The sequence below is a fragment of the Pyxicephalus adspersus genome, chromosome 1 (assembly GCF_032062135.1).
Source record: "Pyxicephalus adspersus chromosome 1, UCB_Pads_2.0, whole genome shotgun sequence".
Lineage (NCBI taxonomy): Eukaryota > Metazoa > Chordata > Amphibia > Anura > Pyxicephalidae > Pyxicephalus > Pyxicephalus adspersus.
Window position 1 is genome coordinate 38,592,822 of NC_092858.1, and position 12,084 is coordinate 38,604,905.

The 12,084-nt window shown below is 39.9% G+C and overlaps 1 protein-coding gene across 1 annotated transcript; it reads right to left on the minus strand.

Moving 5' to 3' along the window:
• Positions 1-2,482: 2,482 nt before the first annotated feature.
• TSFM (Ts translation elongation factor, mitochondrial) lies at positions 2,483-8,132 on the minus strand. The gene is made up of 6 exons (XM_072407129.1): positions 8,044-8,132; positions 7,793-7,945; positions 5,926-6,054; positions 5,046-5,168; positions 3,132-3,210; positions 2,483-2,997 (listed from the first exon to the last, which is right to left on the minus strand). The coding sequence occupies exons 1-6, from the start codon at positions 8,056-8,058 to the stop codon at positions 2,576-2,578; spliced, it is 921 nt and encodes a 306-aa protein (XP_072263230.1). The 5' UTR covers positions 8,059-8,132; the 3' UTR covers positions 2,483-2,575.
• Positions 8,133-12,084: the final 3,952 nt, after the last annotated feature.

The following is a 12,084-nucleotide window of genomic DNA, read 5'->3' on the forward strand; positions in this document are numbered from 1 at the left end:
ATTTTCTACCGCTCAGCTACAGCAACATGCCTTAGCCAGCATATAAAATTCTTTCCGGAGTATAACAGAATTGGAGCACCTTTAAAAAGATGTAAGGCAAATAAGGCAAATATGATGTAAGGCAAATAGTGTGTTGTTTTCCTGTAATTGCAATATAGTTCTGGCCAACAATTATTATCAACTGAAGCTCTTCAAGACAGCAGGAAAGTATGGATTTCAAATACAGTGGAATTCATCTGATGAAGCAGCCATATAAAGGAAAGTTGTTTACTTAGTTGTAGCTATTGATTATGCTATTTGCAGTATTAAAAATACATATATGAGTGAATTGAAGTTATGCAGAAAGACAGCAGAAAATGTAATTTAAGTTTTATTTTATACACACCATGACATCACGTGTTTAATCAAATTCATAATCTTACATGAACCTATTCTGTCTTTAAAAGTGTAATATAACCACCCTGGTGGCAAAGTGCAAAGCCCTGCAAAGAGATGTCTGCAGGTACCTGCTCATACTTTCAGATCATTTTTTTGTGCCTTTGGATGATGCTGTACACAAGGTTCCAACATTCTCTTCAAGTAGAAATTAAACCCTGGCTGCATTGAAACCTACCACCCATGGTTATATAGCCTGTGTCCAAAGTCTCAGTTCAGAATAATTTCCAAAAATTGGGTCGCATCAAAGAGAAAACATGTCTAAGTAACTGTTTAGCAAAACTGTCCACCTTAAAGTTGCACTGACCTCACTATACAGTCAGTCCTAGAACAAAGGTCTTAGGGGCAATGAAAAAAAATACCTTTTAATGGCTGATAAAACACAAAAGATGATATTTGTAACCAGTTTAGTGAGAACTGGATTGATGGCATAATTGCAAGAGCAGTTAGAACCTAACATTAGACTTTGTGCTGTCCCCTCTTCCTTTTGGCTCCAAATGGGCTGAGTGTTGTCCTGTTTATATTTTAATACTTACTCATTTCAAATAAGTTCTCCTCACCACTACACTATTTGGCTGGGACTAATAAAAAAAATACCGCTGCTTCTTTTTCTGCACAGGGAATATGAACAAGCAGTAGAAAAAAAAGTACTGAATTTTTGGCACTGGAAAACTTGGAAAAAATATATATTTATTTAGGCATTGTCAGGCAAAATGCATATATTTATGTGTAAAGTTTCCAGAAGAGTATCCCATTATGGCTTTTGCTGAAGGAGTTTTATATAACTGATGTTATGCAGAAAAGGGTGAAGGTTTTTAAAATCTCTGATGATGGTTAGTACAGAAAGGTCCTCGTGCATTGATTGTGTGAAGATGGCCAACCTTGCATCTGTGAAGGGTTCTTTGTACATAGGTAGTGACAGCATAAGGACCCCAACTTTTATTGTTGTTAACTTGGGAAGGATGCCCCAAGAGTGGGTATTAAACAGCAACCATGTTAGTTGTCAGTGAAAAAGTGCTTCTTTTGTTAGCCAGTGGTAAAAAAAAGCTCCTCTCATATAGATGGTTGGTGCAGAAGGCCCCCCTTACATCAGTGGTCAACATATAGGGGTCCCTCTTAGATCTGTGTCCATCCAGCTACAGAGAAATGCACACCACCCACAATGAAGTCTAGTGTTTTAAATGTGCAGTCATTGACAGGCTTTTTTTTCTTTCCTGTGGGGAGAGATAAAGAGAACTGACTGGCAAAAATCGCTACCAGTACATACTCCCATTTTAATTCCATTATAGGTGTGTGTTAAAAGCTAACATTATTTTAGACTGGAATGGAACATTTTTAAATGTTTACTTTGAAATGCAAACATTTTCCAGCACCACACAATGATTAGGCTAAACTAGGATAATTCAGGGGAAAAATAAAAAACAGAAGTCGTTTTTTTCTATGTCATTGGACCAAAGATTACTTTTTATCTGCTGGATTTTGTATTGTTAGAAACATTATTAGAAATGTTTTTTTTTGATGGGCAAGACTTTGGAAAACACAGGATTCCACACAAAAGGATCTTTAAAGTGTGAAAGTATAGATACTGCTGTATTTCATTTCACCAGAATAGATCAATCCAAATCGATTTGTTCTGGCAAAGCATAGGAAGCAAGTTATACAGTTGATAATATGAATGATGTGTATTTGTTTACACAGATCTGATCTGGTCTGCAATAGCTAAAAAAAATGGAGGCTGCACACATTTGTTTCTATATTTTTCCTGCATGAATAAGCTTTTCATAGAGAAGACTGTGGCTATTTCTGCCATTTTCTATTTGCTGCAGAGGCTAAATATGCCAGGCATGCTGTGGTTGTGCAGAGTCATGAAAAAATGCCAATTTGCAGGCAAGCTGTCATACCAGTCTGAACGCTTAAAGAGTTGGACTTGATGTATATAATTTTATCAGTAGGTGTTGTTTTAATAAGCTTCTATCACTACCTTGTCATTTTTTAGATGTAGGTTCTGCTTTACTGTGCTATAACAAATTAGAGGCCCACACGATAGTGAAATGTAATTTTTATTTTTCTTGGAAAAAAAAATATTTATATACATAACATTGTTCATATAGCTAAGCAGAAGAATATATGTTATGATTTCCTAAGACTGGTTGGATTGTGTGGTCTGTGTTTCCTCCCCACACTCAAAGCGTACAAAATCCAGCACTTGCACATCATGTGGCTCCAGATACTGTCCTACAGTTAGGCTGGGCTCCAGTAGAAAAGGCTGAGCCAACATCCGAGTTTCTGTATCCCCAGCAGACTCATCTTCTAGAGAACCCAGGGTCAGTGGGCTCATACCCACCACATGTTGGCCCAGTCTACGCCCCAGTTCAGTAACGTTGCTTTTGCAGTTATCATTTGGCTGGCATATAACCAAAGAGCCATACTTCCCAAATGCCATATTAGCCAAGGAAGCTGAATCTGCAGGTAGGGAGCCATGCATGTATGAACCAATAATCATGCTGGAAGGGACGGTGACCCATGCAGCTCTCTTCATTATCATGTTCTCACCCAGTTTTCCTTAAAAACACAAGACATAAAACAAATGAGGGAAAGAAACAGAACATTTAAAAATTTTGGGCAGTGCAGTCCAACAAAATTATAGGATTGTCTAGCATATTAGTTCATACAAATAAAATAAATTTCATTTTTACCAATTGTCATTGCAAGTAGGTCTTTCAATGAGGACTCTTCTGTATTCATTTGTAAAAAATCCTCACCAGCAAGGAAACCCTACAAAAATAAAGAAATGCTGTGAAACTACCATGTGCATAAAAAGAAATAGTGTGACAGACATAACAGAAAATACAAAGGGCTCATGAGCATTTCATTCCAACACATTTTTTGTGTAGTGCTTTGTTGGTTGTTTAGAGTCTATTGGGAAAGAAGGATGGAGGCTGGGAAAATAGGTATTCAGACAGGGTATTCTGATTTTACATAACATACCCTGTTTCCCTTATGATAAATAAGGCACGGTCTTAGATTTTTTGAAATGCCAAAATATGCCCTAGGTCTTATTGTCAGGGGGATGTCTTATTTTTCCATGAAGAAGACTACGGTACACATTTATTGTTGAAAATCACTCATTATCACTCATGTGCCATTGATTGTCCCCTTCTGATCACTCGTGTGTCATTCATTGTCCCCTTCTGATCACTCATGTGCCATTGATTGTCCCCTTCTGATCACTGACTCACTTTTTTCTGGCTTCTACGGCCGGGTAACAGACTCTGTTAGGGCAGGGATCAGCAGCTTGCTTGTCCTTTGAAGTTACTTTCAGTTTCACTCTGCACTGCAGCCAGCATCGAGGAGTCACACAGAGGCACACAGTATCAGGTATCGGAGGATGTCTTTTTTGCGGGGGGGGGCTTTATTTTAATTGTTTGAGCAAAAATCGGGGGGTGGCTTATTTGATGGGGATGCCTTATCATCGGGGAAACACAGTACCTACTTTTTTTTTTTTATATAGTACAGTTACTTAAAAAAAACAAAAAAAAAAGCACTGAAGCCAGAGGGACAGTCTAAGGGCAAGCATTTAGCATTTTCTGACAACTTTTAAATTCTTTAAGGAAACCTGAACATTTATAGTTGTATATGCTCCTCTCCTGTACTGATATTGCTTTTTCTGATTCATTGCACACAATAAACTTCCCACAGTGTGCATTAAAAGCTGCAACATATAGAGCCTTTATAATTTCCTGCCTGTAAGATGACAGAATCTAGCTTTGTCCTCACCAGCTTTTACTTGCCTGCAATTTTAAGTTATTGGATTTGAGTTATTTTAGTTATGAAGGTTCAGAATCAAATGTCTATGTTACTCTGGGCACTCTGTACAAAATGCAGATTGCCTAGGAAAAACATTTTAAATATTAGCATGTGGATTTGGGGACAATAAGCAATCAGGGGCAACAAATATAAACAGGTTAAACTTCAGCTGTAAAGTGAAAATATTACATTGCAGAAAGTGTAGACTACAACATCTAAAAGAAAATACTGCATATATAAAACCTTAAAAAGAAGCCACGTTGAACAGGTTGGCAATTAGTTTCCAATTATACTCCATCAACCCCCAAGCTAAACTGAAAGTCTTTGGGTCTGCTGTCTTTTTATAAAATCTATTGATACTGCTGCACATAAATGATAGAATACATGATTTCTAAATGTATATACATGCTTTACAGATATAATTATGTCGTCTGTAATTGTTTCCTAGGTTATAATCAAAACATTAGCAGACTTTTTAGCAATATGGAACGGGTTTATGCCGCCCCTCCTCCAATGTTTTAAATGTCAAGCATGCATGGTACACTGAAGCCCTGTATGCGTTCAGAAAGTAAAATATACACGTAAAACTATTGGCTGGGCTTGTTCTTTATACTTGTAGCCAACTGTAATGAAGATACAATGATTACAACAACAGTCAGATTAATAGAAACACAAAGACTAGTTATAAGGATGACATCCCCATGACTTACATCTTCCAACACAAGATGGCAATCACAGCTATCAGGTGATTGTATCGGCTCACATAGTCTAGAAATCTAAACGCCTTGTCCCCAAGATCTCACCTTTAGGTACGAGGATGCGCTTCTTTCTGTGCTTTGGCAATGCTTTAGTGTTGAGGCTGCCACCTGCTGAACAAGTTGCTGAAACTTCACATTCCTGGCAACAAAGTCTGTTTCACAGTTCACCTGAAAAAGTCAATAGTCATTTTTGTACTGAACCAGATTGTAAAGCTCATTTTGGATACTTCAATTTTAATCTCCCAGTGATTTTTTTCTTTAGCATTAAATGTGCCACGGAAAATTCTTCAGTCAAGCCTCTTAAAGTTAAGTTGGACACTAACCCATACCCTGTCCCTTTATAGACAGGTGTTCTGGGCCATCTGACAATATCAAAGGTCCTTTCTCTTTCCATCTGGCATCAGAAGTTTTTAATGCAGAACAGAACGATGTAATGACCTATGAGCACTGTACTACAGCACTGAAAGACGAGGCCGCCATTACCTCCAGAAATGAGATGTATGGGTGTCAATCAACTTTGAAGAGCAGCGCCATCTAGTGGCAAACTGAAGAAGTATTAAAGCAAAAGGGATTCTACTTTTACTTTTACTTACATGTATTTATACACAACAATCATACAACTGACCGAGATTCACACATTTTTCCAACCGAATTCAATTCAGATTGTTGGACTAGATGGAGCGTTTTGCCAGCAACTAAGATATAATGTGGCGTTATATAATTTGGATTAGCATTGTTCAATATTCTGATCTTTCAGGACATGACAATACAATCCGGTGGGAATAAAACCGTAAATCTAAGCAAAACAAAGCTGTCAGATTTGGGCTGCCATTTTCTAAATGTTGAGTTAAAACCCAATCTGTTGTAATGGACAACACATTCACATTGCACTAGTCTCAGTGTATGGAGCGGGGTGTATACTCACTTCCACCATCACTGCAGTGTTGCCTTTATGTAGCAGTCCAATAAGACCCTCTGCTGTCTTCCTTCCTTGCAGTTTGTTGGCTTTACTCCATCCTTCTTTCTGGGCCTGTTCATGGAGCCAAACTTCTGCCTGCGGCATTGGAGAGAATGGTTAGGACTGGGCTGATAAAATGTGGAAGAAAAAGTGTAGAACCTGTGACTATGTTTATAGTGATACCACTTCAACTATGTAATAATAAACTTTTTACCCCCCAAGGATGCTATTAAATTAGCCTCATGGTGATGGCTCCACTAACACCTTATTAAACAGATAAAATCATCATTATTCTAGCGAAAGTAAACTAAAAAAAATAAATAAATGATAATCTTACCTCTACTTTCGCAGATAGGTTGTTCCCTTCCTGGATGGGGTCCTGCACTGTCCTGGAATTCTACTTTACCCCAGCACAGGGGAAGCGCTGGGCGGGGCCACCTTCCATGCCCTTTAGGCAACGTCATCCGATCTCACACTGCACAGACGTGTAATCGGATGACAAAACCAAAGGTAGATAGGGGGAAAAAAAAAAAATAGCGCGCATACGTGAGATTGGCATTTTTTTCTCCATTGAAGAAAAATCTTTTTTGGCGCATGCCAGAGATTGAGCATTACATATGTATCCCAGGAGGCTCTGCGCTCCCAAGCTGTCTTTACAGAAGGGTCTTATCCCTCCCCCCCCCCTTTTTTTTTTTTTAAAAAGGGTTTTAAACCCCTCCCCCCCCAATAAATAAAAAAAGACTGTACTTTTTACCTTAAATACAAGGTTTGTTCACCCCTTTATGTAAGGTAAAGGTAAAATCCTGCCCCTGTACAAAGCATTAGTCAGACCACATCTGGAATGTGCAGTCCAGTTTTGGGCACCAGTTCACAAAAAGGACATTATGGAATTGGAGAGAGTGCAGAGAAGGGCAACTAAACTAATAAAAGGAATATGTCTATATAGAGAACTCTCTTCACCATTATTCACTTTGAGATCACTTTGAGAACAAAGAACAAGAGGGCACTCTTTGCGTCTGGAGGAAAAGAAGTTTAAGCTCCGGATAAGGAAGGGATTCTTCACTGTAAGGTCTGTGAAAATGTGGAGAGGGCACTCTTTGCGTCTGGAGGAAAAGAAGTTTAAGCTCCGGATAAGGAAGGGATTCTTCACTGTAAGGTCTGTGAAAATGTGGAATCAGCTCACATGGGAGATCGACCAGCCACAGATTGAGGAACCCCCAGCAATATCTGGAGCAATCTCCCGGGTGAGAATAGTTAACTGAAATGTATCTCCTGTCCAAACTTTTTAATTTTTTGTTTTTGGTTTGGTGTGGAGGATTTAAACATTCATTTAAAGTTTTTTTAATGTGTCCCTCCTAGGGGAGTCTCCCCGGTACCAGTGATCAGGGACACAGGAAGTGTGGGGCTCAGCAGATTCTGTGGTATACATTATATATATAGATTTCTCCGTGTGTTATATCAATGTATACATTATATATATAGATTTCCCTGTGTGTTATATCCATGTATACATTATATATATAGATTTCCCTGTGTGTTATATCCATGTATACATTATATATATAGATTTCTCCGTGTGTTATATCCATGTATACATTATATATATATAGATTTCTCCGTGTGTTATATCCATGTATACATTATATATATAGATTTCTCTGTGTGGTATATCCATGTATACATTATATATAGATTTCTCTGTGTGGTATATACATTAGATATATAGATTTCTCTGTGTGGTATATACATTTATACATTATATATATAGATTTCTCTGTGTGTTATATACAATCACAATGTCACCCCATACACAGGGCCTGGCAGCAGCCATTACCTGTTTGACATCATTGCTGAACTTGTCCAGGGCTTTCTTGCAATTAGTAAACGAGTAGCCGGTCCTCTTCCTCAGCTTGAGCAGAAGATCCTTGTCTGCAGCCAGCAGCCTGCTACATGTGTGGAGGAGCCCAGCCGGCTGCCAGGAGAGGATCTGCCAGGGAAAGGAAGATCACACGTGACACCGGATAGAGAACCGGGGACATAACACACATAACAAGGCCGGTCACCTCACACAATCCCATCACTAACCTTACAACGCAGCATCCCTGCTGTCCTTCCCTACGATGAATGACAGGGACGCACAGAGATGACGTCATGAGACAAACCGCAAAAGGAAACCTAGACATTCTTTTCCGGGTCATGAAGGGAGCCATTTTGTTGAAGACCAATTTGCCAGAATTTTACAATTTTTATTGGTTGCGACTAGTTCCCATCCAGTAGAAGGACCGTGCCTCTATTATGAGAAATAGCCCATTTAAATATACACAGGCTAATTCCTATCCAGTACAAGGACCTTTTCATGCCCCCTAGTGGTCAGGTCCTTTAAAGGGATAGTAAATAACCCATTTATATATGAGCAGGCTAATTCCCATCCAGTACAAGGACCTCAATATTCCTCAGTGATCAGGCCCAGGATTTGATAGGAAAAAGCTAGCTCATAAATATCAAGGGTAATTAACACTCAGGACAAGGACTTTATCGTGCTCACTAGTGTTAAGGTCCAGTATAGGAATAGGTAATAGCCCACTCACATATATCCAGGGTATTTCCCATTCAGTACTTGTGCTTGTACTAGATGGCAATTAGCCTGCTCATATATGAGTGGGCTATTTCCTATCCCTATACCCGACCTTAACACTAAGGGGGCATTAAAAGGTCTTTGTCCTGAATGTGAATTACCCTGGATATTTATGAGTAGGCTATTTCCCATCTAAATACTGGACGTGATCACTAAGGAAAAACGAGGTCCTTGTACTGGATGGGAAATAGCCTGCTCATTTATGAGTGGGCTATTTCCTAACCTTATATGGGACCTGACCACTTAAGGTCATCAAAAGGTCCTTGTACTGGATGGGAAATGGCCCATTTGTATATCAGCAGGCTAATTCCCATCCAGTACAAGGGCCTTCTTATGCCCCCTAGTGGTCAGGTTCTGTATAAGGATAGGAAATACAGTGGTACCTCGGTATAAGTCTGCTTTGGAATAAGTCCAACTTGGTATAAGTCCTGTTTGGACAAAAAAAATTTTTGCTTGGTATACAACCTTTGTGCTAGAACTTGTATGGGTCGAAATGAGTCATAACACCACGTGCTACCCTTATTTACCTCTCTCGAGACAAAGCCACGACTGCCCATGAGATTCAGTAAGCCAGTTGCTACCATTCAGTGAACAACCCGCGCTATAACTCTCTGTGAAATACATAACATCTCCTCCCTTCTCAGCACCATCCCAGTAGGCACTCAACTCTTCTCAGCAAGGTAAAGTGAGGTTAAAGTTTCATTTATTTCATATAATTGCTTTTGTATTTATGTATTTTAATATTAAGCAGTGTTTAAATTATTTTTACAGCTCCATCAATGTATAATATAGTTTTTTTTATGGGAACAGATTATTCATTTTTCTTTTATTTCTTCTGGGGAAAATGTGTTTGGTATAAGTCCTGTTTGGTATAAATCCAAGGATTAAGGATTTAGAATGGATTAAGGACTTTTACCAAGGTACCACTGTAGCTTGCTTATATATAAGCAGGCTAATTCCCATCCAGTATTTGTTCTTGTACTGGCTGTGAATTAGCCTGGTCATATATGAGTGGGCTATTTCCTATCCTTTTACTGGACCTGACCATTGGGGGGCATAAAAAGGTCCTTGTACTGGATGGGAAATAGCCTACTCATATATAAGTGGGCTTTTTCCTATCCAAATACTGGACCTGACCACTAAGGAATAATGGGGTCCATGTACTGGATATGAATTAGCCTGATTATAAATGAGTGGGCTATTTCCTAACCTTATACGGGACCTGACCACTTAAGGTCATCAAAAGGTCCTTGTACTGGATGGGAAATGGCCCACTTATATATAAGCAGGCTAATTCCCATCCAGTACAAGGGCCTTCTTATGCCCCCTAGTGGTCAGGTCCTGTATAAGGATAGGAAATACAGTGGTACCTCGGTATAAGTCTATCCTATCCTTATACCAGACCTGACCACTAGTGAGTATCATAAGTTCCTTGTACTGGATGGGAATTACCCTGGATATATATGAGTGGGCTAATATACCAGACCTTAACACTAGGAGGCATGAAAAGGTCCTTAGACTGTGTGGGAAATAGCCTGCTTATATATAAAGGGGTATTTTATATCCAAATTCTGGATATGACCTCTAAGAAATATTGAGGTCCTTGTATGAGCTGGCTAATTTCCATCCAGTACAAGGACCTCATTATTTCTTAGTGGTCATGTCCAATGCACCATACCAGTCCCTTTCCCATCTTTGTAAGTACAGTAAAATCAGGTTCTGGGACAATCATGGCCACATATAGCAAGGACACTGCTTGATGTACAGAACCATGACCTGAACAAAATTGCTCCAAAACAGTAAAAGAACAGAGAAATAGGTCTGGAGATGGGAAGAAAGCATATAAAATGTCTGAGCTGGATAATGTGCCAGAAACCCAGTGGAGCAAACTGGAAATCATCTTTCATCTCTGATATGGTGGGCTAATAGGTTCTGTGATAAAAAAAAAAAAAAAATAAAGCAAATGAAGTGGTTTGCTCTGCTAAGTATCTGCTAAGGCTGGAAGGTAGGGTTGCCAAGTATAGGAAAGAGTGGGGATAGTGGGGGTAAGATATTGATCAGATTGGATGAGAGCAGAGAGAAGGGGTACACTATCGTTACACCATGGCAGTGTGAATAACACTAAGGGAAAAATAATAGGTAGGGCCTGGAGTACATTTAGGCTGTACCACCATTTTCTGAAGTTTACAATAGATGCACCACAAAAAGGTGCCTGCATTCCATTTAGAGACCTCTTGATGTAAGCCAGGGGTCGGCAAACTCTGGCCTTTAGGCCAGATACTGCCTAGCCGGTAGTTCGTTCCGGCCTAACGTCCCCTGGCCGATCTGGCCTAATGCCGACCGGCAACCCGCGGCTCCGGAGGGGGCGTTAGGAACTACCAGAGCGGGTCAGGCCTAGTGTTATCCCGCCCACCCCATAAATGGCCTAGTGGCCATAAAACTTGCCGACTTCTGATATAAGCGATATTGGAGTTAAAGGCATAAAGACACAAAAGATCTTTTGAAATCCATATTGCATCCACAGCCCTTTTGAAGGAGAAAGAGATGCAGGTTTGGAGACTTCACTAAAAGAGCACCCTCTTTGAGATCCAACAGTATTAGCTAAAATTCTACTGCATTTGTTTACAAACCCCATAAAAGTATGTCAGCATTTTGTCCAAACAGCTTTAGCCTTATCAAGACAGTTAGCAGTGCTTTTTTAGCTACTAACAGTTTGGAGTCAAGGTCAGCAAAACTGAATTGTTTCTGGGAGGACTCCAGAATCTGAATATCCGCAAAAGGGATAATATACATGCCTCATGCTCTTTTTTGCAATGTGTTCCATGGCTAATCAGGATCCCCCGCATGAAAGGTTTGTGTTCCGCCCAGACTGCTGGGTGTACATCTGGAGAAGTAGTGATCGTTACACCCAGTGCAGACTGTTCTTGGGCTTCCAGAGTGATGAGGAAGACCCCATTTGTATGTAGCATGACAGTACTTAACTAAGTCAAGTAGCAGGCGCATCTTCAGTGTGGCTGAACATATCTAGCAACAGGTGGAATTCAGCATCATCAAAATCAAATGGGTCTTTGAGCCAAGCTTTTTACATAATTGTTACTGCAAAAAAAAGTGAACTCCACAGATCACATCACTGGGCATAGTGGATGACTGTGACATGGAGTCAGGGACTCTATGTACTTAATCTGCAGAGCTGTTGTCAGGGGTTTATCCAATAGAAGATAGCAGTGATGGTACTTTCAGATCTGAAGTAAGTAATGGAGGTAGCGTCTGGCTGGCTTCCAACCCCGAAAATATTTCTGCAGTTGTGGTTAGGGTAATGGTAGAGCTCTGAAGACTTGCATGAATTTGTAGTAAGAAATCCTTGCAGGGGAGACATAGGATCACGGGACCTGAAGAATCTTTGGGCACCCTCTTTGACTGAAAATCTGGAATGCCTGGGTCCTCTACTCCACAAAAATACTGTGGGAGACCCGTGCAGGACATCTGCATGG

What these genes read in the sequence shown, in the direction of transcription:
- TSFM (XM_072407129.1), bottom strand. An exon ending in TCAGCAATGATGTCAAACAG is followed by an intron (nt 6,055 to 7,792) that starts GTAATGGCTGCT and finishes CCAATGCCGCAG; the next exon opens with GCAGAAGTTTGGCTCCATGA. An exon ending in GCGCATCCTCGTACCTAAAG is followed by an intron (nt 3,211 to 5,045) that starts GTGAGATCTTGG and finishes TTATTTTTGTAG; the next exon opens with GGTTTCCTTGCTGGTGAGGA.